This window comes from Channa argus, chromosome 11, assembly GCF_033026475.1.
Source record: "Channa argus isolate prfri chromosome 11, Channa argus male v1.0, whole genome shotgun sequence".
Lineage (NCBI taxonomy): Eukaryota > Metazoa > Chordata > Actinopteri > Anabantiformes > Channidae > Channa > Channa argus.
The window spans coordinates 21,363,116-21,389,693 of NC_090207.1; the positions used below are offsets into that span (position 1 = coordinate 21,363,116).

The 26,578-nt window shown below is 39.8% G+C and overlaps 1 protein-coding gene across 1 annotated transcript; it reads left to right on the top strand.

Moving 5' to 3' along the window:
• The first annotated feature begins 999 nt into the window (after nucleotides 1–999).
• htr7c (5-hydroxytryptamine (serotonin) receptor 7c) lies at nucleotides 1,000–26,263 on the top strand. The gene is made up of 2 exons (XM_067522455.1): nucleotides 1,000–4,407; nucleotides 23,949–26,263. The coding sequence occupies exons 1-2, from the start codon at nucleotides 3,941–3,943 to the stop codon at nucleotides 24,685–24,687; spliced, it is 1,206 nt and encodes a 401-aa protein (XP_067378556.1). The 5' UTR covers nucleotides 1,000–3,940; the 3' UTR covers nucleotides 24,688–26,263.
• The last annotated feature ends 315 nt before the right edge of the window (nucleotides 26,264–26,578 follow it).

Below are 26,578 nucleotides of genomic sequence, written 5' to 3' on the forward strand. Positions count from 1 at the left end.
ATAAAATGTTTTGTTACAATTGCAACTCGAGTCAGTATGGGAATAATTATGCATGTTTTGTAATGTCTCACTAAAGCCGCTTTATATATTTAGCTCCGAACAATTGCCTCAGAATAATGCAAATGTAAAACAGTGTAGTTTGCAACAAGCTGTTATTTTATTCTAATGAATTAATCAGCATCCAGTAATTGTTTACTGTTAACTGAATATACCCAAAGGAGTTTGAGGTGTTTGTGACTCTGTATTTATCACTGATATGACTTTGAGCAAAGCACTCTCACACTCAAAGCAGAGACATATGTGTGACAATGGTAAATCAGGGTATCGACATCATGGAAGAAAAACAACCAAATGAAAAAATACAATAAAATTCAAATGCAGTTTGGACATTTTATTCCATTGCCAGACACTGCTGACCAAAGTGACTTACATTACTAGGGGTCAGGATGCACAATGGCCTGAACTTCAACCCCTTAAATGTAGGTGTATGGATGCATTTGGTGCATTCATTGCATTGCACATGCTTACAATTATGTTGAGCCCTGAATCCTCGCTGCTAAATTTTTGTTTTTCACAGCACCATCTGAACAGTCCTACACAACCAAATTAAAATGCACATCTTTGCATGAAATGTTAAAATCCTGATGTCAGTGATGTCAGTGTGCTGACTGAAATTTAAATTAGCTCATTAGGAAACGATCATTCAATTTACTATCATTAACTCTTCACTGATTCAAATTAGCAATTAAATTGCTTACTAGGCCAATTAAACTTTTATGGATGCATATGTATATAGTTCATGCAAATGCTCAGAAAGATAATTTTACTCTACTGCTGCTGAATGGAGGCTGCCAGGTCTAACGTGTGCTGTATTCTGATATGGTATGTTATATACTGATATATTGTGTTAAAAAACAACCGTTAACATTGATGCTCTAAATAAATTAAAGTAAGATCATATTAATAACCAACTGCTTTCACGGAACTTTTAAATGCGACCCATCTTGTAATTTTGCTTTTGTTATATGTTTCTAAAATGCAAGCTGCTAATACAGAGAGTAAAGTCTGTGTTGAAAGAAAAAAAGTCATGACACCCTTTTTTGTACAAAACCTAAAGACCCTTTGTTGCTATGGCTACGACTTAGCAAATGTGGTTTTAACTTTTGCCCGTCTACATGAATATGTACCATCTAATGTTGTTGCTAATGGATAACCTTAAATGACATAACTGTTTCTTGTACTGCAACGTGTTTAAAAAAATTCTTTTTAATTTCTAAGACATCACATAAAATAATTTTTTCAGTACCTTTCTGGTGTGAGTTGATTTTTATTATTTAGACATGTTATGATACAAAATCTTATTTTTTCAGCTTTATTATTTTGCAGTGAGTTTAGCATTAAATCTCGAAATCTACTTTTAATACAGGTGCTCTGTGTTTTCTGGTCTGGTCCTCCGCTACATTTTGCTGTCATGGTGGAATTACCTTTTTGTTGCCCAGCACCTGCACCATGTGTGATTGTGTCACTTTATTAAGGTCGTGTTTGCAAATCCTCTATTTGCTGCCAAGAAAACAAGATAAACAAATAAATAATGTCTTTCTCCCCTGTGGCCAATGTAAAGGGACAATCTCCACCTGCCTGCCTTCAGCTATAATCTACATCAGAAGAATAGACATCTCACTTCAGCCGGCCGATAACATTTTGTCCGTCCATGTCAGCTGGTGGGCTACAAGTGGACATAGTCAATAGCATTACCTGACATGTCCAAAGCAACATGTTTGGATGAGACATGAAGAGTTGCCTTTAGCAATAACTGATATAAATGATTGACATGTTGGCGTAATTACAGGTCAAAATGTAAAACATGATGGCAGCTTGCCTCCTTCCCGTAAAAGGCCATGTTGAATTAATCTTTTGGTTTCATTAAGGTTCTTTCAATTAGAAGGGATCCAGACTTGGTCAGAAAATGTCACATGGAGTCACATGGGGCTTATTTATTGGAAAGATTTTTACTAACCTGACATCCAAACAGACTATCAGGGGTCATAGCAGCAAGAGGGGTCAAAACAATGTCTGCAATTTGAGGTTATTACCTGTAAATGGTTCAGATTATGCGTTCACTCGTTATTACAACACCACAGTTCTGTTGAAGGAGCACAGAGACCTGCATTTTCAGCTGTCACAGTGCGGTAACCTGCTCGCACCCTTGTCCAACCGACAACATAACGCTGCAGAGTTTGAACAGCTTCCATACACACTTGATGTTGTTCTTATGAAGGGGGGCTTAGGGCGGGCCCTTGGCTCATTGTATCATGATTCGCTTGTAACCTGAGGTTGCTTCCACAAAGATGTAACATCTCCACTAAAAGCTTTGATTTAAACATTTTTAAAATTTAGATTTGAAATCATTTCCTTTTGCTGTACCACCAATTCAATTATGCTCCCAAAGCAGTTGTAAACGATACCTGTTTAAGCCCTTTCACTACAAGGGCCTCGGACGGCCTGAAAGAGACACTGACAAGCTGACAGGTTGCACAAGCTCTGTGAGCACTCCTCACAGGCTTTCCACCCTGGAAACCTGACCCATCTCTGTTGACATCTACACATTGGTAATATCCTTCGCCAAATTTCCCTGACAGAAGGAGGTCTAGCAGAAACTGCCAGCGGTAACTAGCATTTATTTGATGTGACAATCATTACTGACCTGTCTGGCAGACTGAGTAGTAGGTAGTGGTAAGTAAAAGGCCACAACTGGGGTGGTTTGCATTTCAAGAAGGGGGAAAAATAACTGTTGACAGGCCAGGAGGCAGCGCTGGAAACAGCACCAGCCCCTTCAGAGCCAGACTGGACAAACACACCACAGCTGCTGTCTAGATGATGATGCTTGCAGCAAATGTCCTGGGAAACCTTCCCATATGTCCTTAATGTCTCCCAGTGTGATCAGTGTTCATTTTCTTTGTCTCCAGGGCTTAAATTTGATGATCCGAGTGAAAAAAACATTGTCACATACAGTGTCTATTACAAGAGAAAAATACTTTTAAGTGGCGTTGCCTTTAGACCTTTCGATTCAGTTTATAAACAGATGACTTTTCTCTTACTGGAGGCAGTGGCAAAATGTGACAAGGTTTATTTCCTGTCCCCTTCTTCCTGTTCATGAGTTAGGTGAGAAAGTCAGGGTTTTTATAGCAAACTTTGCTGCACCATTCTCATTTCCAAAAAAGGCTCGAGCTTGTTCAAGTGCTTGACATCTTTTACAAGGATTTCAAATAGCTAACTCTGAGCATAACAATACATATTAATGAGGGAGAGATATGCTTTGCGAAATTATGTGGGATTTTGACTCACTCTCTTATAAAATGAAACTGCACACACCAAATCTCAGAACATTTATTATTATTTAGTTCACCCTCTTCATGGCTTTATGGAGGTAAGTCCACATTTAGAGAAAACTCGCTCCAAACTGCCCAATGGTGGAATCTATTTTAAAACAGCAGTTGTTTATCTTATGTCTCTGTCTTCAGTGTTGGTTGTGCGCTCTCAGAGATGCGTCACAAGAATAGGTGCGGTTTGAACAGCGCAACTTCCCAACTAGCCCATATTTGTCGAAGTAATTCATTGAGAAACAAGCTCTTCTGGAGCAGCTATTTAGACTGTGAGACATTTTTAATTTAAAAGATCTGGAGTAAAAGAAGATTTTTCTTTCTGGAGATGGATCACGCACCACAGGGATAACTCTTTACCAGACGGATCTTTCCTAAATAGGAACCAGTCAAGAACCCTTCTGAGTGTTGGGCAGCTCTGATGTGGTGCAGCTGCAACATCCATAATCCGAAACCGCTGACTAGGAAGTGAGAGCAGGTTACACATATCCAAATATGTGCGTAATTGGAGCACTTCTGCGAGGCGTCCCTTGCAACCCTAACTGGATACAGAGGTCGTAATGTTCAATACTTCGGGAATTGAGCTCACTTTCAACAAGAAGGAGGATATTTCCGAAGTTATCAATGGCACTTTGCAGCGTCTCTACAACGTCTTCGTCACCATCAGTCCCACAACAATGTGGAACGAGTCGTGCGGTGAGCAGCTTCTGGATTTCGGGCGACCCGAGAAGATCATTATCGGGGTAATGCTGGCGATCATCACGGCGGTCACAGTGATGGGAAACACGCTGGTGGTGATCGCAGTCTGTGTGGTGAAGAAACTGAGACAACCTTCAAACTACCTTCTGGTGTCCCTCGCAGTGGCAGACCTGTCAGTGGCCATAGTTGTGATGCCGTTTGTGATAGTGACAGACCTCACCGGCGGCAAATGGCTGTTTGGAGAGGTCTTCTGCAACATCTTCATCGGCATGGATGTAATGTGCTGCACTGCCTCCATCATGACTCTCTGTGTGATCAGCGTGGATAGGTAAGTCCCTAAAGTTGGCAGCTGGACTGAAGCTTTGACCCCATTTACTGATATTGAACGCTGTCGTTCCGCAAAGGCTCAAAGATTACGCGTGCGGTTGAAATGACACGGAGGGGAGATTTAATATAATATAAATAATAGAAATCCGTTTGTAATGAGTTTCAAACCGCTTAGTTGCACTGAGCACAGTGGCAGTTAAAGTGCCAAATAAATCAAATAGCTGTAAGATAAACTCATTAAATAACCGGGCGATTCTACAACAGAGGTTGGCATTTAAATGCCTTATTCCAAATCAACTGTTCCTCTGGTTCGGTTGAAGCCACTGATCCAGAAAATTATTAACCAGACTGTGATTAATTTATAGCATGCTTAATTAATTTACTTAACCGGGCCATGGGCAGTGTTTCCTGTAATTACGCATTTAGGATCAACGCCCATCGACCTTCCAGCTGCTGTGACTTTGATAAATGATTTACACTATCATCGCCCTACATTTCAGTTGAGGGCGCATGCACCTGCTCTTAATCATTAGGCCCCCTTTAAAAAAAAATCAAAGCCAAATTTATACATTTACACAATGCAAAAAGTTTATTTCTAAAGTTTATTTCTACGTAAACTCAACTACAAATACGGGTTTTCTATCTCACAGCCAAGATACTCAAATTTACCACCCTGATATTTTGCAGTAACACTCACCAAATACATTCATTAAAGTGATGTCACAAACGCCCCACGTGAATGACTTTAAATTACACAAGCTGGGGAAAGAAAATCTGCAAAGCCTGAGCACCCCTTCCCACAGACTAAGATCGACTCTCCATCTCAGGTATACTACAACCTGAGCTGAGCCTGATAGCTTAGGACAAATGAGACATGTCCATTGCTCCCACTATAATCCACAATGAAATAAAAGTCGAGTAATCTGTGTGAGCATTCTGCCTCACTAACTAATGAAGACAAAAGCTAATTGAAATAATTCATGATCTGATTATTTGCTCTTGCTTTCCAATCAGACATTATTACCTCAGTGCATCGCCATCAGAATTATGCATGTTCCCTGCTTGTGGATGCGCTAAGCACGAGGGACTTAAATACGCCTGAGGAGCTAATGATATTAAGAGAGCAACAAGATTAGAGATACTGTGTTGCAGCGTGATTCTTCCAGTCAGCCGTGGTAGAGGTGATGAATGTTAGGAGAGATGGTAAGAATACTAGTTAGGTCAGGTTAGAGTTCCCAAAGACTAGTAAAGATGATGGAGTGTGTGTGTGTGGAACAGTATACTCAGAAAGGACAAATGGACCCACCTGTGAGTGAGCATGTCCCAAAATATAGATGACTGAATTTGTTTCAGTAAAATCAAAGTGCGCACACCCACCGAACTGTGCCACTCTGTGATGGCAGTGTGGGATTATTTGCATTCCCACACAAGTTGAAGAGGCCGTTCTCTAAACTGTTTGCACTGGTCTCCATGAAACAGACTCATTTTAATTAAACAATGCAGAGTGTGTTTGGCATATGATTTACAATGGGAATCATAAGGAACTCAGTAGGATGGGAATTGGCAATTAGACACAACAGCAGCTGTAATTAGTTATTCCGACTTTCATGTAGGGTTCCCAAGGACATGCATCGTACAATGTCGCTGCAGAATAGCGATTTGTGGCAAATGAAGTTCAGGACTGAACAGGTGTGTTTGGTGGTTATACACTTCCTGAAATTTATAGGTGCTCTACTGCAGAGAGCAATATTGATTGTCTCTCAGAGTTACTGTGCTTTACAGTTGAGATGCTGCACTATATTTGCCAATATGAACGATGAAGAACTAGAAGAGGGGTCCCTAGTGTATGGGGCCAATAAAATGTCTGATTCTGCAGGGACGTGACAGGCTTTGTGTATGACAGTAATCAGAAAGACTACTGTCATCCTGTTGGAATAAAATATCTCTGAAATTCACTGTACGGATAAACCCAAGTCCAATTAGCAATGGATTTAACCTCATGCACTGTGGGGAAAATAAGACACCAGCCAATACAGTATTAGCTTTAATACTGATTTATGTATAACTACATTTTCTATATATAAAGTACTCACTGTAATAAATAAATTGTTCTTGATGATTAAAATCCAAGAGCTATAGATGATTGGCTATACAGACTTGCTCTAATTCGGCAGTCTCATTGTGTGATTAGATTTGATTTTTTAAAGACTTTTTAAAATCTTTTTTTATCTTTCATGCGAAATGAAACATCATTTAAAGCTAAACTATCACACAGGATCAACATTTTGTGTTGATGTTTTTATTCATCCATCCTGAGAGAGTCATAAGGGGGGCTGGAGCCTATCCCAGCTGTCAGTGTGTGAGAAGCAGGGTACACGCTGGACAAGTCTCCAGCTTGGGGGGGGCGGGGGGGGAATGCAAACACCACACAGAAAGGAAGCATCCAGCAGGTAGATTTTAAGCAGGGAACTTCTAGCTGTGAGACCCCAGTGCTAACCACTCCACCACCGTGCTACTGTTTTACTGTAATCCAGCAAAAATAAATATCTAGCAAATCAAGGCATGTCATCATATTAAAGGAAAAATAGTCCAGTACTACCTTTACTGTACCTGTCATGCAACTGGGTCATGCCTAAGTTAATGAAGAATACTCTTCAGTAGTATTGATTTTGTACTGTATGAACAAATTTATTGCTGTGAATGGCATGCTTATGGATGAGTACCCATCCATTACCTGCAGCGTCTTAACGTGGAAATTGAACATGACACACCACAGCAGTAAACCAGGCACAGGCTGAGAGTTGTGAAGTGAGCCAAAGAGAAGCTATACACCCAAAGCCTGTAGTCTAAACTAATGTAGGTCTGTTCTTTCACAAGACACCCCAGCATGCACTTTCAGCCGTGGCTTGGCTGCTTTCATGCCTACTCCCCTAAAAAGTTTGGATCTGTTTTGGCTACAGTCGTTTTTTACCTTCACAGAGAGTAATTTGTTCCATGTTTAATAATTCAAAAGCCAAATATGAATGATTAATTCAAAACAGCGGAAAGAGAGGGTAGTCCTTTTTTCTATTTCACCAGACATCTAAGAAAAGCTAAAGGAGGTAAAGGAATGAAAGAGACAGATGCTCGTCAGTTTTGCAAATCAAGTATTGCCTAGATTAACTATCAGTGAACTTCGAAGATGGAAGATGGAAGATGTAGGTCGAAAATAAAGATCACATAACTGCAGTAAAGTAAAGTTTTCCAACAAGGTTCAGACTAAATTAAATACAGTGTAGGTGTGATCACACCCGTAAGCTCCTGCAGGGGATTTAAGGAAGGAAATCATGCTAGCTCGGGCCTTTATAAGGCAGCAGGATTATCCATAGCCTTCACATCTTTTCTGCCAACTGGTGTGTCACAGATGAGCCGAGGTCACACACAGCTCTCAACATCTGATAATGTTTTTGTGAGGTCAGCATGTACTGTAAGGTCTTCCCAGGATGAAGAGCGCTTGCCTAGTGTAGCTGGTGAACATCCATTCGCAGCGGCAGCAGCAGCGCAGATGATTTGACCTAGCCGATGCATCCGGTAATGCGATGTGACACCTAAGCTGCACTCTTACTATTCACTACCCACATGTCGGTCACCTCACCAAAATGTGGGGGATTGGATATCTCCTGCTAGGCCACTGTGATCAGATCAAAGGCAGTTCATGCTTGTAAACGAATGTGACATCAGAACAGCAAGCGTGCTTTGGTACTAAATAGGATGTTACACTAAATTCTTAAAACCTGCGATCACAACTAAGTTACAGAGAGACATAATATTTAATGTGATGCCCATTACTGTAATACCCATTACTGTAATATCCATTACTGTAATACCCATTAAATACAAATACAAGGACAAAGCATTAGACAAGATAGTCATTGGTGAGTGTCACTGTACTGTTTCCGAACTGTGTGACTTTTATTACAGAAGCACATGATGTGAGAGACAAACTAGGGTGGTATATGTGGGAATAAAACCAATGAAGGTTGAGATGATTGGAAGCGGAAAGGCAAAGGGAGAAGTACAAAATGATACCACTAACTAGCTCACTTTTTGTTTCTTGACCTTGTGGTTTTTCTTTACTTTTACCAGAATATTGTTAGTGAGAGTGAAGACGTCACATCTCTGCAATGATTTTTAAGTGACTTACTTTAACAATTTATTTTCCATGGTGCAAGCAAAGATTATCTGTGGGCTTCTCACTGGTTCAGTAGACAAGCAAATATATTTAGTTTTGGCTCATTACCAAATCTATTGCTGCTATACAGTACGTTCTCCATGAATCCATCATGCTATGCTGCATTCACAGCAATTGGAAGTTGCCATATTTAGCAGATTTTAACTTATTCATGTTTCAAGTTTGTTTTTAAATGTTACAGGAAAAAGAGCATTGCAAAAGGATAAGACGTTTGTTTCTATCTACCGTCTGACGGCATGTAAAATGAAAAGGAAAGAAAATGACCAAAAACATGTACAAGTGCATAATGTATGTGCATCACATCACAGGCTTTTCCTGCAAACATCCCTAATATCATACATATATACATTCAAACATGGATGGGTCACAAATCTTATACACACTCACTGGCCAAGATACACATGTACAATACATTCCAATACAGTATTTCTGCCATGACCTGGTCCTGAGCCCGGACAAAAGGGGAGGGCTGTGGCATTAAGGGCATCCGGCGTAAAAACTTATGCCAAATCAACGCGTGGAACATGTTCCGCTGTGGCGACCCCTGAGGGGACAAGTGAAAAGCCGTTGATGTATTTGTCAGAAAGGTGATTATTCTATTCTCTATTCATTATTGAGGTCACAGTGGGTGGTGAAGATGAGAAATCGTAACATTATAAAAGTAGAATTCATGACAGAGCTGCTTGGTTGGATTGCATTTGGTTGTACAGATGTTCTAATAAAGTGGCCAGTAAATGTAGTTCCAATGTGGAAAAGAGATTATCTATTTCAAATGTAACTTACACAGTTTCACCTTTGAGCTCTCGAATTGCCCTAATGACCAGATACACAGGGTATTCTAACAATGAAGTGCCTAACTACCTCTCTAAACCGAGGTCCCCCCCCCAGGATATTCAGCAAAGATCAGAAATGCAACATCAATCAAATAAGAGCATGTGAGCCACGACTGTGAATGATAATCTTGGAACTGGCCTTTGCTTTGTCTTGTTCTTCAAGTCTTATTAAATGTTTCATTCTCTAGTTTTTCTGTGGAAGTTTTTTTGACCACTGTCCTTTACAGCTAAGTGGAGAGCTTTGGAGGGACGCTCGAATGTAAGAGCAATGTAATGTAAGTGCACTCTAAAGTGAGAGGGATGGTTAATGGAGAGAAATGAGACAAATCACTAATGACAGAGGCTGGTCCTTTGGTCCTTGCCCTTAGTTAGACTTTCTGGTTGAGAAAAACTATTTTTTAAATAGATTCATGCTTCCCTGGCAGATCTGATGATCTGCTGTTTGATTTATTTTGTTGATTTTAATGGTTTTGTTTGGAGCCACTTGAACAAGATTCATCAACCAGCTCTGCATCATTTAAATAGTAACTGTGTTACTGATGGAAGACTGAAACGAAATTATCCAGTCCAATTGAAAATTGGATGAAGGTTGTTTAGGCTGTTTTGCTGATGTTTTGATAAATTTGCATGTCCCGCCGGTTGAGTAGAAATCATCTGACCCCAATTAGGTTTTAGATCCTTCAACTGATGTTATCCAAAGTTGTTGATGTTTTGAAGGCGTTTTATCAACTGAGGCATGATGAAAACTGTGAGAAATATGTACGTTCTGAAAAACTGCAAATACTCACTTCCATATAGCACAAGCAGTTTTGGTAAGTTTCACTTTCCTGTCCAATTTGGCATGAATGATGTTGGATTAGTAACCACTCCACAAAGATAGAGATATGGGTTTTATGCTTTTCCCAGCTTGTCGCCTGATGTACCCTGCAACCCCCTGGGACAGCAGGCAGAAAAGGGTAAAGTGCTGAGTGAGTTTAGTGTGGCATAAATCATTCTTTGTGTTTGGCATAAAAGAGTTGGGGTCCATTATTCATCAAGACTGAACAAAGGGCCAACAAGCATTTACCAAGCAGTGTGATAATGGGTTTCCCAGTTGATGGAAGGGAGACACAGCAAACACATTCACACACACACGCATATCACACAATATATTATGTTTTGAACATTTAGCATATTGCTGCTGCTGCAGAATAACTGTGCATCTCAAGTTTTGGCATTCAGCTCATCTTTGCACATGAACTGAATATTTATACAGTCCATTAAGTCAGGCCATATGAATGATCCGATATTGCTGGGAAAATAACATTTTCAAATGTTTTACCAATCTTGAGCATTCATGTGTTGTGGGAGCATAAACTATACAGTACATGTTTCTGTTTAAGCATATACAGTACCGAAGGGGGGATAACAGCCCTCGAAAGCATTTTATTTTACACGGGCGCACGTTATTTAGTTGCCTCATGTTTCATCTTAATGGAACATCACTATTCATAAATGTTCCTTGCTGTGCTCCATAGCTGTCAGTTGTAAGCTCAATCCAAGAGTATTGATTGATGTAAATGTTTAACGTGACGTAGTTGATAGTTCTTCTTCAGGTAGAGTAGATGCAGAGAAGTTTGTCCTTTCAGCAATAAGCAGAGCATAGTTAGTATCGCAGTAGTGAAATACAGTGGCACATTGAGTTATGGCATTCAGGACAGTTTGGCAGTGTTTGCAGATTGTGTGGGAGTGTCTGTATGTACACACAGAAATACTGTAGAGTTTTTACTAAATTTACAGTTACTCTATGAGTTCAATAACTGTGTGCTTTTTTGCTCTAGTAAAGTACTTCGATCCAGACTACAATATCTCACTGTCTATCTCATTAACCAAAATAATTTATGGGAAATACATTCACAATAGCACCTCCGTGCTTGAGTACACGGCTGTGCACTGTCAAATCAAAGTGTCTTATTTTTGGTTCTAAATGTCTAACGTTAATGTCTGTAAGGGTGATGGGTTGTCTGTTTGGGGACCTGCCGGAGTTCCTCAGCTAATGTGATGAGACCACAATCCCAAAATGTAGGATGCCCCATGCCCTTTTGTATAAAGCAAACATACTGCTACTTTTAATAATCTTCAAAAAACAGCTATAACAATATTGGCATTATGCAGTAAGGCACACACTGTATAGATATAGATTCAACCCGATTATAGCCCCCATCTTGTAATGTTCGGAAAAATTCACCGAACATTGAAAGACCAAACAGCCAAACAACCAGCAGTCCTGCCCCAAGGTTATCGGTTGGATTTGTGGCACTTTTGCCTGGTGGCTGCATGTTTAAAACAAGTTTATTGTAAAACTATTGAAGTAATATTTTACATGCTATAGCAAAACCACCAGGTCTTTAGGTTTTGGCTGACTGGTGTACAGACTGGGTTGTTGGAGAACACAAAAATAATGTAAGCATCATCTCGCCAGCTCGTCATATTTTGTAGAATGTTTTGTAGAATCACAAAAGGTGAAGCTATATTTCCTTCTTTCTGTCAACACTGGGGAAACAGCTATTGTTCTGTGCAGGTGTTCAGTTTCAGCTCCTCGTGGTGGGGGAGTGAGTGGTGAGCAGGGAAGTCAGAGGTTCGGGTTGAGAGGAACGTCTTAGGGAAACATATAGTGTGAGTTAACACTTTATACATGATTGATAAAAGCTGCACAGTATCTGTCCGGCTTTAAGGGTCCCAGTGGATTGTCTGAGCTACGTGTGCTTTCCTTCACAACAGTATGACGTTTTGTATGCTGTACTCCTGCCGAGCTGCTGTAACAAGGCTTTTCAGAATCACAACAGAAAATCCAAAGCCTCCAACTCGTCATCTGAAAGGCAAGGACATTGTCACAACAACAAGCACGTCACATTCTCTATTGTGTTGTAAGCGTAGGCTATGAGTGATAATGGTTGTGGCCACAGAGGGAATAGTAGAGTGAATAGAGTGATAGTAGAGCTAGTTAGCAGGGTTAAGGGTTAAGGAGCAATTTGTAATAAGTAATTCAGTTATGAGCCATTGTAAATGGGGCTATTGCAAGCGCAATCTAAAAAAAAAAAGTTAAAAAAGTTAAAAACTTCTTTGAGTAATAATTAACTTCAGCTCCACACCTAACTTAGAAGTCATTTTTAAAATCACATGTCTCAAACATTTCCTCAATCTACAGTTCTAATGGCAAAAACCTTTAGGTCAAATCTTCAGTAATGTTCGGGTTATTCCCCAGATGCTTGTCTAACAGGAAGATGGCTCCCCATTCATTTCATTGCAGAAATTGCCATTAGTGAAGCTTACTGGATGGCATCAAAAAGCCACAAAGAGCTGTACACACTCAGACAATGTCACAGCGGGATGTTCACACCAAGATGCTAGACTTAAGATAGGACTTTGTCATATGACATCAAATATCATCAATTTTATTTCTATGATAAAATTTGTCACATCATGACATTGACTATGCAACTGAGTGACCATGTGTATGCATACACGCCATTACTGTGGACATTTAACAATGCTAAAACAGAGCAATCATAGTGGAAGGTCAGGCACAGTTCTTGAACATCCTCGAAAAAGAGCATCCTCAATCATTTGGAAATGATATCAGCAACAAATCAGAGGTGAATCAAGCATCTACGATTTGTAGATTTGGTCAGAAACATGAACCAACATGAAATTTGATATATGACCTCAGACACACCAATGAAAGGAAAACATGGCAGAGGTTAGATCAACAAACTTGAACTACTTAAATTCCGAAAGGTTGGTAACACTTTATCATAATGGTCCCTCACTAAGCATGAATTAATCCTTAAATTAATGTGCAACTTATCATGAGTTAATGCATAATTACTTACTATCACTTTTACACAGTAGCATTTAAAGTAGCTTCTATTTAAAATAAGGCATGTCAGCTATTATTTCAACGTGTGACAGACATATTAAATGACATTTACTGTGGGTGTGTGTTTTATGAGCATTCAGGGGGTTTTCCACCTGCGGATGTGTGTGTTTGGTCCAAGAGCACACTCATAACCTGGATAGTTCATAGCACCACAGTTTAGTGACACATTAACAGAAGAGGCTGTTTACAGCAGACATATGACTTTTCTAAACTGTGATGTTACGACCAAGATTTACTAGACACAACCCACCGCATGCATCTGACGTACATTCCGGTACATAAACCTCCCTGTTATAAATCACCTAACACAAATGGAAAACAAAAGAAATGTGGAGATGACGCTAGACATGCAATTAACAAAATCCCTTATTTCACTGTGGACAATGCCAATGTGCAACAGCTTTCTGGAGAAAAGAGTCACTGTTACAATAAAATGTGCACAAGGTCACAGCAGAAAATGAAAATAATTGTTGAAGTTACCACTGTTCGCTGTCGTGGGTAATGATGCGCTCCACTCATCTCTCAATAGGGAGAAAAACACAGTGACCTGCTGTGACTTAGTTAAGTAACAGAAACGGAGTTATAATTCTTCATCTGTTTAGTAAATGTGAGGCAGAATCAAAAACAAACGTGCTAAAGTTGTGATGCTGTGATGCAGACTTTTCTCATTTGGTATATCTAAAAGTTTCTATACTGATATTGCTTTTGATGAATGAATGAATGAATGAATTTATACTATATGTTGCATATTAACCACGGCTGGCTGACAGAAATTGTATACTGTTATGTTCGGATTAGTGGAGAGCATCTAATGCCGTAATCCTCATTATGTCCAAAAACATCTTGCAGTTTACTCTTGCTCACAAAAATTATGTTATATCGAAGATACTATTTAAACAGAGCCATGAGTCAACTCTTTCTCTATAAAGATCTGTTGGTAGAGGCCTTGGGCAAGATAAGGCAGGTTTACTTGTATAACACTGTTCAACAACTGGCAATTCAGTTCCTTTACACAACACATGAAAGGGCATTTACAAAAGACAGATCTACTTTACAGGTAAATATCTTCTTGGAATTAATTAGTCTGTTATTGAAACAATACATTTCAAGAGTAGGAGTGCACACAGTACACACACAGTACACACACACACACACACACACACACGCGCGCACACACACACACACACACACGCGCACACACACACACACACACACACACGTAAACAGAAGACGAAGGCCAAAAATTTATAGCATATTTGAAATACTACAGGTATCAGTAGCATTGCTCTTGCCCTCATTCCAATAGAAGGTCTGTGATATTTTCATGTTCCAGAAATAAAAGGTCAGTAAGAAAATAGGAGCTTGAAAAAAAGCACAGTCCTCAACTCCTGCCTTTATGTTACATGGTAGTGTCTACTGACTCAGGAGCTAGTTGGATACAACTCCTCCTGTCTCTTTCCATTTGCCGAGTCACGATGTGAAGACATATAATAGGTCGTGCAGCTTCTTCAGCTATACTAACTGTTGACTAGATGCCAAATTCAAAGAAAGTGAGTCGGCTCACTTTCTTTGAGGAGCTGCGTGTGGTATCCTTGGCAACTAAACTTGTTAAACATTTTTTTTAAAAGGTCAGAAGTAAAAAGGGAAGAAGTAGTGAATTAATTCCTCCCCCACATCTGAGACCCGGTCTGAGCTTACTTAGTTTACGAGGTGTCCTTTGAGAGGGCACGTATAGTCAGTGACAGAAGCAAAAGGACAGTGACAAAGATATAGGGGCTCTTCCCACTCTCTCTCTCACATTATCATGAGAGGGATGATGATCTCGCTGGGGAATACTTATTCACCTACCCACTAACAGATTTTGGTCAGAACTCATTAGTTGTAGAGTGAGCACACATGATTTTCACAAAAAAGTTTGCAAATTTGGGGATTTGCGTGGACTGCTGCCCACAGTAGAAGCTGTACATACTGGTTGTACAATTTGGCTCTTATTTGTAGCACTTTACATACCATATTACTCACTAATGTAAGATTGTTTCTAAGCATATCCCACTGATATTACAGCAAGCATGTATATTTCATTTTCTTGAAACAGATAAAGGTCTTTAAAAGCTTTGTGGCAGCATCACAAATCTGGAAATCCATTAAAACATTGACAGTGTGCAGAAATTGGTAAATGCATAACAAGTAGGAAAAATCCATCCAGAAGTAAACGTAACTGGTGCAACAAGCTAGACTGTCATACTAATGTTGACTCCAGCGACACAGAAAATTGTCTTATTTCTTAGCTTCACTCCACTGACAACACTGTGGCCTGCATTCTTGAATGACACCATGCTACATAACCCAAAAGACCGGAGACACAGTGAATGAATGCCTACAAATTTCTGTTGGGCTTTCAAACAGTGCTGGTCAAAAAATGATGCTCTTGTTCTTATGCATATGTAAATTTTAGGATTAAAACAAACATTTAGAATAAAACAGAGCAAACGGATATTATTCTCATACACGAAAGGAGATTGTGCTTTACATTTAAACACTTAGAAGTTGGAAACTATTTACACTGACAGTTATAAGTGCAATTACATTGACTTTAATTACTTAGCGATGAAGAAGATATTTGGAGGAGAGTGCAGCACTTTAGTAGTACTGTATTGTACAAGTACAATACTTGATGACCTGAAGTGTGCACTTCTGAGTGATTTAAACAAGCAGGGAAATAATTGTGCTTTTGACTTCCATATGTGGGGCCATTAATTAAACCAAATGCTGCATAGGCCTTATCCTTTAATCATTATTCACTGTGTATTATGGAAAAATATAATAAAAAAATTTTCTGACTTGGTTTTTTAAAACCAATCTTTGCTGGCAAAGGGCAAAAACCACAATAATGGAGGGAATGGAGCCACACAATTGTTGTCCAACATATAAATAAGACGTGGATCACATTTCAAGATGTGTGAGTGCCTTTAAAATGTCTTAAGGGCTAGAAGAGCTGAGAGAAGCTCTCTTAGGGTGCCATTATCTGAGTGAAGTGGCTGAAACACCAGTACCAAATTAAGGCCGGATGATGTTGTCAGAGTCTGATGGGACAGGGAGTCAGAAACAACTTTAAATAATGTGTGTGATGGCAATAACCGGTGTTTTTTTTTTTCTTCTTAAAGTATAGATGTGCTGCACGTCAGTGTTGAGCATAAAGGAGCTAAAAGAGAAGCATTCAAAGAACATGCAAATTTTTTTAGTGAACTGCAAACTGAATGTGTCATATACAGCTAAAGAATGTAAACGTGGGCATTGTGAACCTTTTGGATCCCTACACTTTTGTCAACTGCTGTTTGTTTTCTCCTTCTATTTTTCACTCAGTGTGTGTGTATGATTTTTCAAGGACAGATAAAAAGTCACTGTCGACTGCTGAGCTGACCACAAGAAGCCAGCAATAGCGATGCATGACACGCAAGCATTATCACAACGTGACACTTTACCACTGAAAAAGAAAGTTTCACTTGGAAATGAAATTTAAATAGTTAAAAATGTCCTTTTGTCAGGGATGACAAGATTACAGAACTGCACAGTGTGTTGTTTGTGCATTATTTAAATAGATCTAACATATTATTAAGTGAGCTTGAGGTGCTGATAAGTGGGATTTCATTACAGTTGAATAGAGACAGGCTATCTGTCTCCCCTGTTTCATGTCCTAATGTTTAGCTAAGCCAACCAGCTTAATTACAGTGTACAGTGGTGTCAAACATGGCAAGTGAGCAAATTAGAGCATTTTGTTTCTACAAACAAGTGCAACACTAAATGTCCAAAAATATTAACCATCATTTACATCTGAAAGCTTATTGCTCACCCTTTAATATTATAGCAGACCTTGTTTGTGTTGCCAGTTTTGTCTCACACATGCTTAGATGACGTGTATAATGGATTTGCTTCTTTCCAGTTAGCCCTACCCTAAAGTCACCTTGCCTTTTATTTTGGATCTGTTCAACAAGCCCAAAGGTATTAATGTACCTGTTGACTGTTAGTCTAATGGACAGTGCTGAGTTTATGTGAACCTGTTAAGTTGCTGAACTTCTTCTGTTCTTTTATATTCAGCTCTTTAGTGTAAAGCCAATAGGATAATAACTTTGTTATCCAAGGACACCCTGCGCTGACAGGGATGAGCACAGTGGCTGTTCGAGGAGCAATCCATTTATTACTGTGGCACTAATAACTGCCTATCATCTCTATTGCAGTGACAGCCAGTAAACCACTGATAGGGACAGGTGGTGTGCTGTGTAGCGGAGGCTATAAAACAACCATGCTACCTCTTTACAACAATTACGAGAAACTAAAACAGACATTAATAAAGGTGTCAGGGCTCAAAGTCAGAGGGGTGGAGGTGCTGTGTGGGACCAGGTGCCTTTAGAGAACACACAGTGGTTCTGTAAATAGCTCACCATTTAAAATACAAACCAAAAATAAGGCAAAGCATGATGCTTTTAAATTCTATTTTAGGGAGGGGGATTGAAAACCTGACTCCTTTAGGAAGCCTACATCTGACCAAAGGTCTTGAATCATGTCAGCTCATGGATCATTTTTTTGTCATTTCATTGCATTATTGGTAGTTCCATGTGTATTAGCCCGTACTGTAAACCTGCAACACTTGGTTTACAAGTAGAAAGTAGAATGAGGTCTAGTTCACGCTTTATAAAATCTGATATGTGAAAGCCACAAGTTTGACAATATTCCATCAAAATAGACTAACAGTCCGGATCCATGCTAGTGGTTCTGCTACCTTCACACTACCAACTACTCTAGTGTAGTTCTGGTGGTATATTGTGTTCACCATCTTAATAATGTGCAATTTTACATTTGTTTTGTGAGTTTTCTCTTGGCAGACACGCTAACAATGTCTGTGATTTGTTTTGACAAGCCAATATTTTTTCTGTCTAAGTACTTACATTAGATAAAATATTAAATGCACAAGGCAAAGAATTAAGTAAGTGTTTTGTCTAAATTTTGACCTTGTCAGGTGGTCAACTCCCTACTTTGCTTTGTTCTGGAATCCAGACTCCCAGCTGTTGCAGAACTCCGTCACAGCCTATGTGCATAAATTGAGCTTTTCACGGTTGCATCTCTGGGGTCCTTTTGTCTTGCACAGCTGGGTGAACTGAGCAACCACACTAGCAATGGATGATAGCTTTTGCAGGGCAAGGGATTTGTCACCAGTAGTGTGACCACACTTTTAACAACAGGATTTGACATAAGAAAACCAAATTGTAAAAGAAAACCAAATTCTAAAATAAGGATGTCAAACAACTTTAAAAAAGTTTTTTTTTATGTTTGGTTAGATAATTAAACACAGAAAAACAAAACAAGACAACTAACCGTTATCCAATCTTATTTTTTTGTCTTACTGGACATGGAAGTCTGGAATTAAAATAATTTAAGGACATTCCTGATTTTATTTCATTTAAAAATTAAAATTTGATAATGTCCGCATTTTAGTACAGCTGAATTTTATGTGAATGTCAATATAGCCACACTGGAGTGGCTGAAAATGCTTACAGCAAGTCTTTATGTGAAAAGGTAAATTAAAAATATTTTCAGACCTTGGATATTATACCACATTATAGCTCCCTACTCACCCTGATGCTACAGAAATTAAAAGACTAATTCAAGAGTAATTAACTTGCTTAATTACCTGCATGACTTGGGAACATAATCAGTGGGAAAATAAATATTTTGTAATTAGGGTGAACTGACCTTGATGAGCTTAATGTGAAGTTCGGCCCAGGCACAAGGAGTCCTCAACATCAGAATATTTATATGTTTGCCAGCACAGAACACAGAAAGTGTTCAGTTGCAACATTTAGAAATTCTGGTAAACATATTGTTACATATTGTGTTAGGTGGTGATTGTCAAGAATCTTTGACTGCACGTAGGCTAAAACAGTACCAACATCTATTCACAGACTATTTGACACCAGTCTGACCTAAGCTCGAGTAGCAGTCCTTCTGACAAATCTGAGGGAAGAAGCACGTCTGTCCAGGGATGACTCATTTTGGCTTATGCAACAGTCTAAATGAGAACTCTTGCTGCTATTTTACTCACTCACTCTAACCTTAACCTGAGCACAGGAGAACAAACAGAACCTGACGCAAAGAGGTACAAGTTCATTTGAAATAAAAGAACTAAAAAGAGTAAGGCTGAGTGTTCACACATCAATGGGAAAGAGATTATTCCTTTGCGTCCTAGTCAAGGAGTAAATTACAGCTCGGCTCAGGGTGTGCGGTGTGCTCGGCCAGCGAATCGACTCAATAAGAACCTCTCTCCTATGGAGGTTCCTCTAAGAGAAGAGGAGAGCTGAAGCTTTCTTTGGTGCCTGGGGATGTTGTCTGCTCTTTGAGAAATCCCCAAACTCTTACGAGATGTTGCTCTTCGGTCTATGGCAGCTCAGAATAAATACACTTCGAAGTAAACACTGCTTCATTTTGTTCTCATGTATTTTTACCAAAACACAAAGCCTTAAAAGGCCTTAACTTAAGGGTTAGCTGGTAAATTATTTTGCAAATGTTTGATTTCCCCCTCTGTCCCAACCATAGTTTGAACAAGGAATTTGTTGTTTTCAAATGTTCCCCATTTCGGCACTCTCGTGCAATGTATGTGGAAAAAACAAATCTTGTGAGCTGTGAATAAACACTTCTGACTGCTGGATAAAAAGGAACCAGGCTATACTGAGGGAGTTTTTGATGGTTTGATTTCAGGCGACGTCTGCATTTCTATGCCCGCTTCACTCACAACTATATAAAAAAAGATATTCTGTCTAAAATGGGCAATTCTAAATTTGGGTTGGCCTAAAGTACAATGACATAGGAATTATAAAAACCTCCACAGTGAAAAAAGGGAGGATTCTACGGCGGAAAGTTTCCGTGGGAAAAAGAGTAATTTACCAGACTTTCCTCCTGTCCTGTTTCTTTCTTTCTAGTAGAGGCTGTTCTGAATTTGAATCTAGTGCAGCTTAGTAAATATTTCACTGCATTTCCCCTCTCAGACATAAAAGGTTTGAGACGTGCTCCTGCAGATGACTGACCATGACCGGTTACACTGTTTTACTTTTCTATGGCCTAGCTGCTAGCCCAGCGGAAGTAATGATATTCTCCATTAGCTTGGCCACGCAATTTGTCTGGGTTATCCCTGATGCCTGTGGCTATATACCAAATTCTCCAGAGGAATGAAAATATCTTCTCTCGACTCCCCGTGTGTGCCACTGTATCTATTAGACACATGCTGATTTATGGGAGGCGATTATAATCCCTTTTCTCTTCAAGAATATATCACAATAGTCACACATTTTCATCATTCTACTTCTGTAGCAAATTTCATCCACCCATCCATCCATTATCTGTAACTACTGTGTTCAAGGGCACAGGGGGCTGTAACCTATCTCAGCTTTCATTAGGAGAGAGGTGAGGTACATCCTGGACAAGTCACCAATCCATCTCAGGGTTACCACAGAGAAACCGACACAGACCAACCATTCACATTCACATTCTTATCTACGGGCAATTTAGAGTCACCAGTTAAACTAACATCTATGTCTTTGCACTGAGGGAGGACACTGGAGTATCCAGAGGAAACAAACAAAAGCAGAGAGAGAGAACATGGAAACTCCACACAGAAAGGCCACAGCCAGCAGGTATATTTAAACTGGGGACCTTTTAGCTGTGAGGCGGCAGCACTAACTGCTCTACCACTGTGCTGCCCTACCAGCATAGCGGAATTTTACTATTAAATTGATATAAAAAAACAAAGCAAAACCCAGAGCCCAGAACATAACTGTGCTATCTCCTTTCTCTTTCAATGTCTGTCTTTCTTTCTCTCCCTACTGGTACAGCATAGCAAAATGTAGAGGTATGCATATTCAGTAATTTAAAACTGACACATATTTATGTCTGTGCATTAGTTTCTGTTATGGCTCTTGCCAGTATTAGAAGACAAATACCACAGCAAGTTTTAGTATACGGTAGACTTACAACACTGCACCTGTCTATAGTTGATTCTCCAACTCGACTCACAGATGGATGTTTTTCACAGATGGATGTTTTTTCTCCTAATGCTTGTTTTTTCCTGGTCTCTCTTATTTATTATGATACGTCAGTGCAGAAATGAGCATTGCGATCCCTATTTCCTGTTGGAAAACTTGGGCTACATTGATTTCTTTCCAGTTTGTGACATCCTGGCCTATTTGTCTTTTTTGGGGTGGGTAAACAAAAAAATAAATCAAAACAAAAGAAATCCAGGTGTTACTGTAATGTATACTAGCATACAGATTTTACAGTAGTTTCTACCTTTGTAAACGTATTTTCATCTATTCATTTTGCATGTTGCTTTGCTGTTGTGGTTAGTTGTCTTTGTCCATAAACCTTGTTTGGTCCGTGTTAATATGCCTTTTATTTTTACAGCATCCTGTTCTTGCCTCTCTGGGGTCAGTAAAGTTTAATCTCTCTGTGTCAAAACACACAAGATAAAACCAGCTGGAGATCCCTCAGTTGTTCACGTCAGCTTAGCTTGCTAAAATACATGCAGGAAGCTGTGTAATGAAGTGTTGTGGTCTCATCCAGTCAGGCAGTTATTTGTTTCTTTAAGGGTGGCAAAAGCATTTTGAAACCAATGAGAGTGTCTCCAACTTCCGACTCAAGAGTCAGTGGTTGTGGTGATCTGACTGCAGCTGACTTCCTCATTACTGACTACATTTGGTCGAATACATTCAGAAGGAAGCGGTGTGTTAGTGCTTATTCATAATGTATCCCTAAGATTTCCCACAGCGTGCAGTGTACCCATCTCAGGATCTGTCTTGCATATATTTGACATTGCTTGCCTACATTGTGTTCAGTCCCACCTGAAAAGCTTAATTACATGTTAGGGGGGGTTGTAAGCTAGTGAGAGCAGCGGTTTGGAGGGACTGAGGATGGAAGAAGCTGGGGTTGTTATGTAATATTCACTGAGCCAAGGGGACGTGTAAGGAGGACATGATGATAGTGTGCAGCACCTGAGTTTAAATGGGACCCACGAACCACAAAACCACAAAAATCTGTCTGGGCTTAAAATATGAGATTTCTAAGGATTTGTTTTATTTTTCACTTTGCTTGATTTCACCAATGAGACACCTTCTGCTGGCTGTCTTTCCTTTCTTGTGTGTCATGTTATTCTCTGCCACTGCAAGTCCACCTTAGATGCCATAGGCACCTGTTTCAGATAAATGATAGGTATTTCACTGGTTGTCGTGGCAACACTGACAAATTCTTAAACGCGTTAGATGTACCTTAGGTCACGTGCCTCAGGTGCCTTTGAAAATATAGTATAGGAGCTAAAAGGGTTTGACTCTGCAGCCTTTTAAGCTGATTAAAAAACATCACATTGGTGTTACTGTATGCCTGTGTGTGTGCGTGTGTGTGCGTGTGTGGAGGTAGGGCAAGCATTATCAAGTGCTTTCAGTTTCAGTGTAGTTGCAGCCTTATGTATTGTCCTTTATGAGTGATTCTGATCTAGATCGATACCACTTGGCACTGATTGTGGTTAATAAGCTATGGTGTGCTACAGAGATGCCAGACTAACTAAAAACTTGGATTAGTAGTGTGTTGGCATTTTCTGCTGCATTGTGCCAGCGAAGCTCTAAAGGTGAACTGGAATAGACTTTAGTATGTAACTTTGCAATTTAGTATGTTTAAAGTTGTTTAATTATTGTCTTCAATCTAAATCTAATAGTATATTACATAGGGGCAGATTCTACACAGCCCCATGGCATGTGTGACGAGTACTCAACTGTGCTGCAGAAATGCAACGTCTAAAAAGCTCTTGATGAAGAATCCCACCCACCCTGTGCTAAATTCAATTACCACACAGCTGTTGGCATCACTGGTGGACAGGGAGGTGAATTGGCCAATGCTCCCTGCAGCTTTTTATCTTGTGATTAACAATAGCATGGAAACCAGAAAAACAGCCCTGAACCTCAAATGCACATCTCTCATCAGTGATGCATTTGATGCTGATGATGGCTGCGGGCATACAGCCGCAACACGCTGAGATGTACACACAGATCTATCATTTTGTGAGAAAGATTCTATTTCCCTGGTTTTATACAAATTCAAGCCTTTCACACCTCACTTTATCTTTATTTTCCTGACACCTCCAGCTGCTATTTGAAACCACTAAGCAGCCCGTTTGATTGATGGCTCCTGCTCTACCTGCTAAGCTCCCCCAGAGCTGAAGAAAACAGGTTAATGGCCCCCGAGGCAACAACACAGCTTAGAACCTCTCATTGAACTGTCTCCCTTTGAAATGGGTGGTCCTCTATCGGAGGGCAATACACTACAGTTCCATCTTAATAAAACAGGCTCAAAATTATTGTGATTCAGGCTGTCTGATTGCATTATAGAAGCATGTATTGCAGCTAATAGAGCTACTGTGCTGGACAAGGCATTAAAGTGTTTTAGAGGGATATGTTAAAGGTTCCTATGTTGAACAGCTGCCTGCATGTCAATACTCATGCCTCTTTTGTCTCGTTTCCTCGCAGGTATTTGGGGATCACACGGCCTCTAACTTACCCAGCTCGGCAGAACGGTCAGCTGATGGCAAAAATGATCCTGGGGGTGTGGTTGGTGTCAGCATCCATCACCCTGCCACCTTTTTGTGGCTGGGCCAAAAATGTCCACACAGCCAGTGTGTGCCTCATTAGCCAAGACTTTGGCTACACCATCTATTCCACAGCCGTAGCCTTTTACATCCCAATGCTGGTCATGCTTGTCATGTATTACAAGATCTTCAGAGCAGCTCGTAAGAGCGGTGCAAAGCACCGCTTCACTGACCTTTCGCGCCGGGAGCGCCTTGAAACTGTGGCTAGTGATGCACTGCGCATGCAAGGCCTGAAGCCGCCTGGTGTGGCAGAGGAATGTGCTGCCTTGTCCCGCCTGCTGAACCGTGAGCGCAGAAACATCTCCATCTTCAAGCGGGAGCAGAAAGCAGCCACAACACTGGGGGTGATCGTGGGCGTGTTCACTGTGTGCTGGCTGCCATTCTTCATCCTGACCACTGCTAGACCCTTTATCTGTGGAGTGGAGTGTAGCTGTGTGCCCATCTGGCTGGAGCGTACACTGCTGTGGTTAGGCTACGCCAACTCTCTAATGAACCCGTTCATCTATGCTTTCTTCAATCGAGACCTACGCTCCACTTATCGTGACCTTCTTCGCTGTCGTTATCGCAACATCAACCGTCGACTATCTGCTGTGGGAGTGCATGAGGCTCTCAAGGTGTAATTCAGGGCACTTGTGGATCATATTTCTCAAAAAGTTTTTTATTTTGGCCCTGTACTAATACACTTGGTGCTTATAGGAAGACACATACACAGCAGGCCTGTAGATAAGACACGGACTGACAGAATGGGAGTCACTGTCTGGCTCCTCCACAAAGACAGAGAGACAGCTCGATAACTTCAGTGTGTACAACTCAGTCATTCTATTTCGGGAACGAAAATCATAGGGCATACTCCGTGGGCTATTCAAGTTGACACTGCTTTTGTGCATACAGTATGCCATATTTCCGTCCTGGACCATGATTTATGTTGGTATAATGTGACAAAGGAAATGACATGTAAACACAATCAATCACCCCAGGGCTTTTAAAAGCAACGGGAAGCCAACAGACTTCTATATGATAATAATGTTGATGTTTGATAAGCAAAAACATGTTTTGTGCACTATGTCGTCTGAACATCTTCACATCAAACATGTATTTGAGCACATCCCAGTTTAATTTCAAAGAGGAGGTGAACACTTTGAGGTTTACTGTGCTTTGTGCCAGAATTAAATAAGTGTTATTCTATAGTATTTATATCACTTTATCTCCAGCCATAGCTTTCAATTTAATATATTCACTAAATTTAACAAGAGCACCTTAAATGTATCACAAAACATTGAGAGTGATGCCAAGGGAATGGAAGTGGGTGGAAAATGGTGGAAAAATGTAACATGAAGAAAACGAATTCCATTCATTAAATCTCAGTGTTTGTTGCTTTGAAATAAAGTAGTTTTAGTGTGTGTATGAAGCATATTTGTTTGACATACCACTGTATACGCAACTCATCAGATTCTGAATAGTGAATGGCAGAAACACTTTATCACACTCAAAATGAATATAAACTACACTTGGTACAGTACGTGTGAGAAACATGAATCTGCTGATGTTTTTTTTTTTTTACTCGTGGTATTTTTGCCTTGATCAAGTTTATTCCCGATTTTGCTTCTGATTTACTGACAGCAAACTAAACAAGTTGAAATTCTGCAGTTTCCCTTTGTAATAATTTAGGATATAGCTAAACTTAACAATAATTTACAATTTTGAGACTGGGTTGTTGAATGTGTTCCTATCTCCTCTTTTTTCATCAGGATGTAGTAACTTCCCTCCTGACTACATTCCCATTGAAACTCTTTTATAACCCATAAGAATCTCTGCCAAATGTTATCATTCAGCAGTGTGTGTTTTTTCTACCTCGATTTTTTTGACAATACTGTACATTTCCTCCAAACAGATGTAATGCTGTCTAGCATCATTTTGTAATTAACTGCTATTTTATATTGTACGAGATCAATCCTTCTCCAGCTGCTCTGTGATTGCTCTGTTTGACTGCTTTGTTACCTTCAGACAAAAGCTGGACTAAGCATTCCATCACTTTGTAAATAAAGAAATCACTTAGTTATAACATCACTGTGGCCTACATTGCACATCAGATGTTATACAGTGCCTATAAAGTATTCCCCCCCAGTTTGAAGGCTTGTAATTATTGATAAAAAGATCATTTTATAAACAAAGTAAAAACAGATTCCTGCAAAGCAAAGTTAATTAGATATTATCTAAAATGTAAAATAAGTGATTGCAGTAGGCAGTCACCCCTGTGAATATTGAATAGTGACTTGCCTAAATGAATACTGGAATAGTTGGTTAAATGATCATCTGAGTCTAGTGATTGTTTAAAATGACTGTAGTATAAAAATACCAGACCTAGTCGCTGAATTAGTATGCTAGCCAAAAACTACACCATGAAGACAAAAGAATTCGCAAAGCAACTCTGTGAAAAGATTATTGGGTGGGGTTAAATCGATCATAATGAAATTGAAGAAAAATGAAACAGGCGTAATTCTGCCTGCACCA

What these genes read in the sequence shown, in the direction of transcription:
- htr7c (XM_067522455.1), top strand. Translation starts at nt 3,941, where the DNA reads ATGTTCAATACTTCGGGAATTGAGCTCACTTTCAACAAGAAGGAGGAT. An exon ending in TGTGTGATCAGCGTGGATAG is followed by an intron (nt 4,408 to 23,948) that starts GTAAGTCCCTAA and finishes GTTTCCTCGCAG; the next exon opens with GTATTTGGGGATCACACGGC.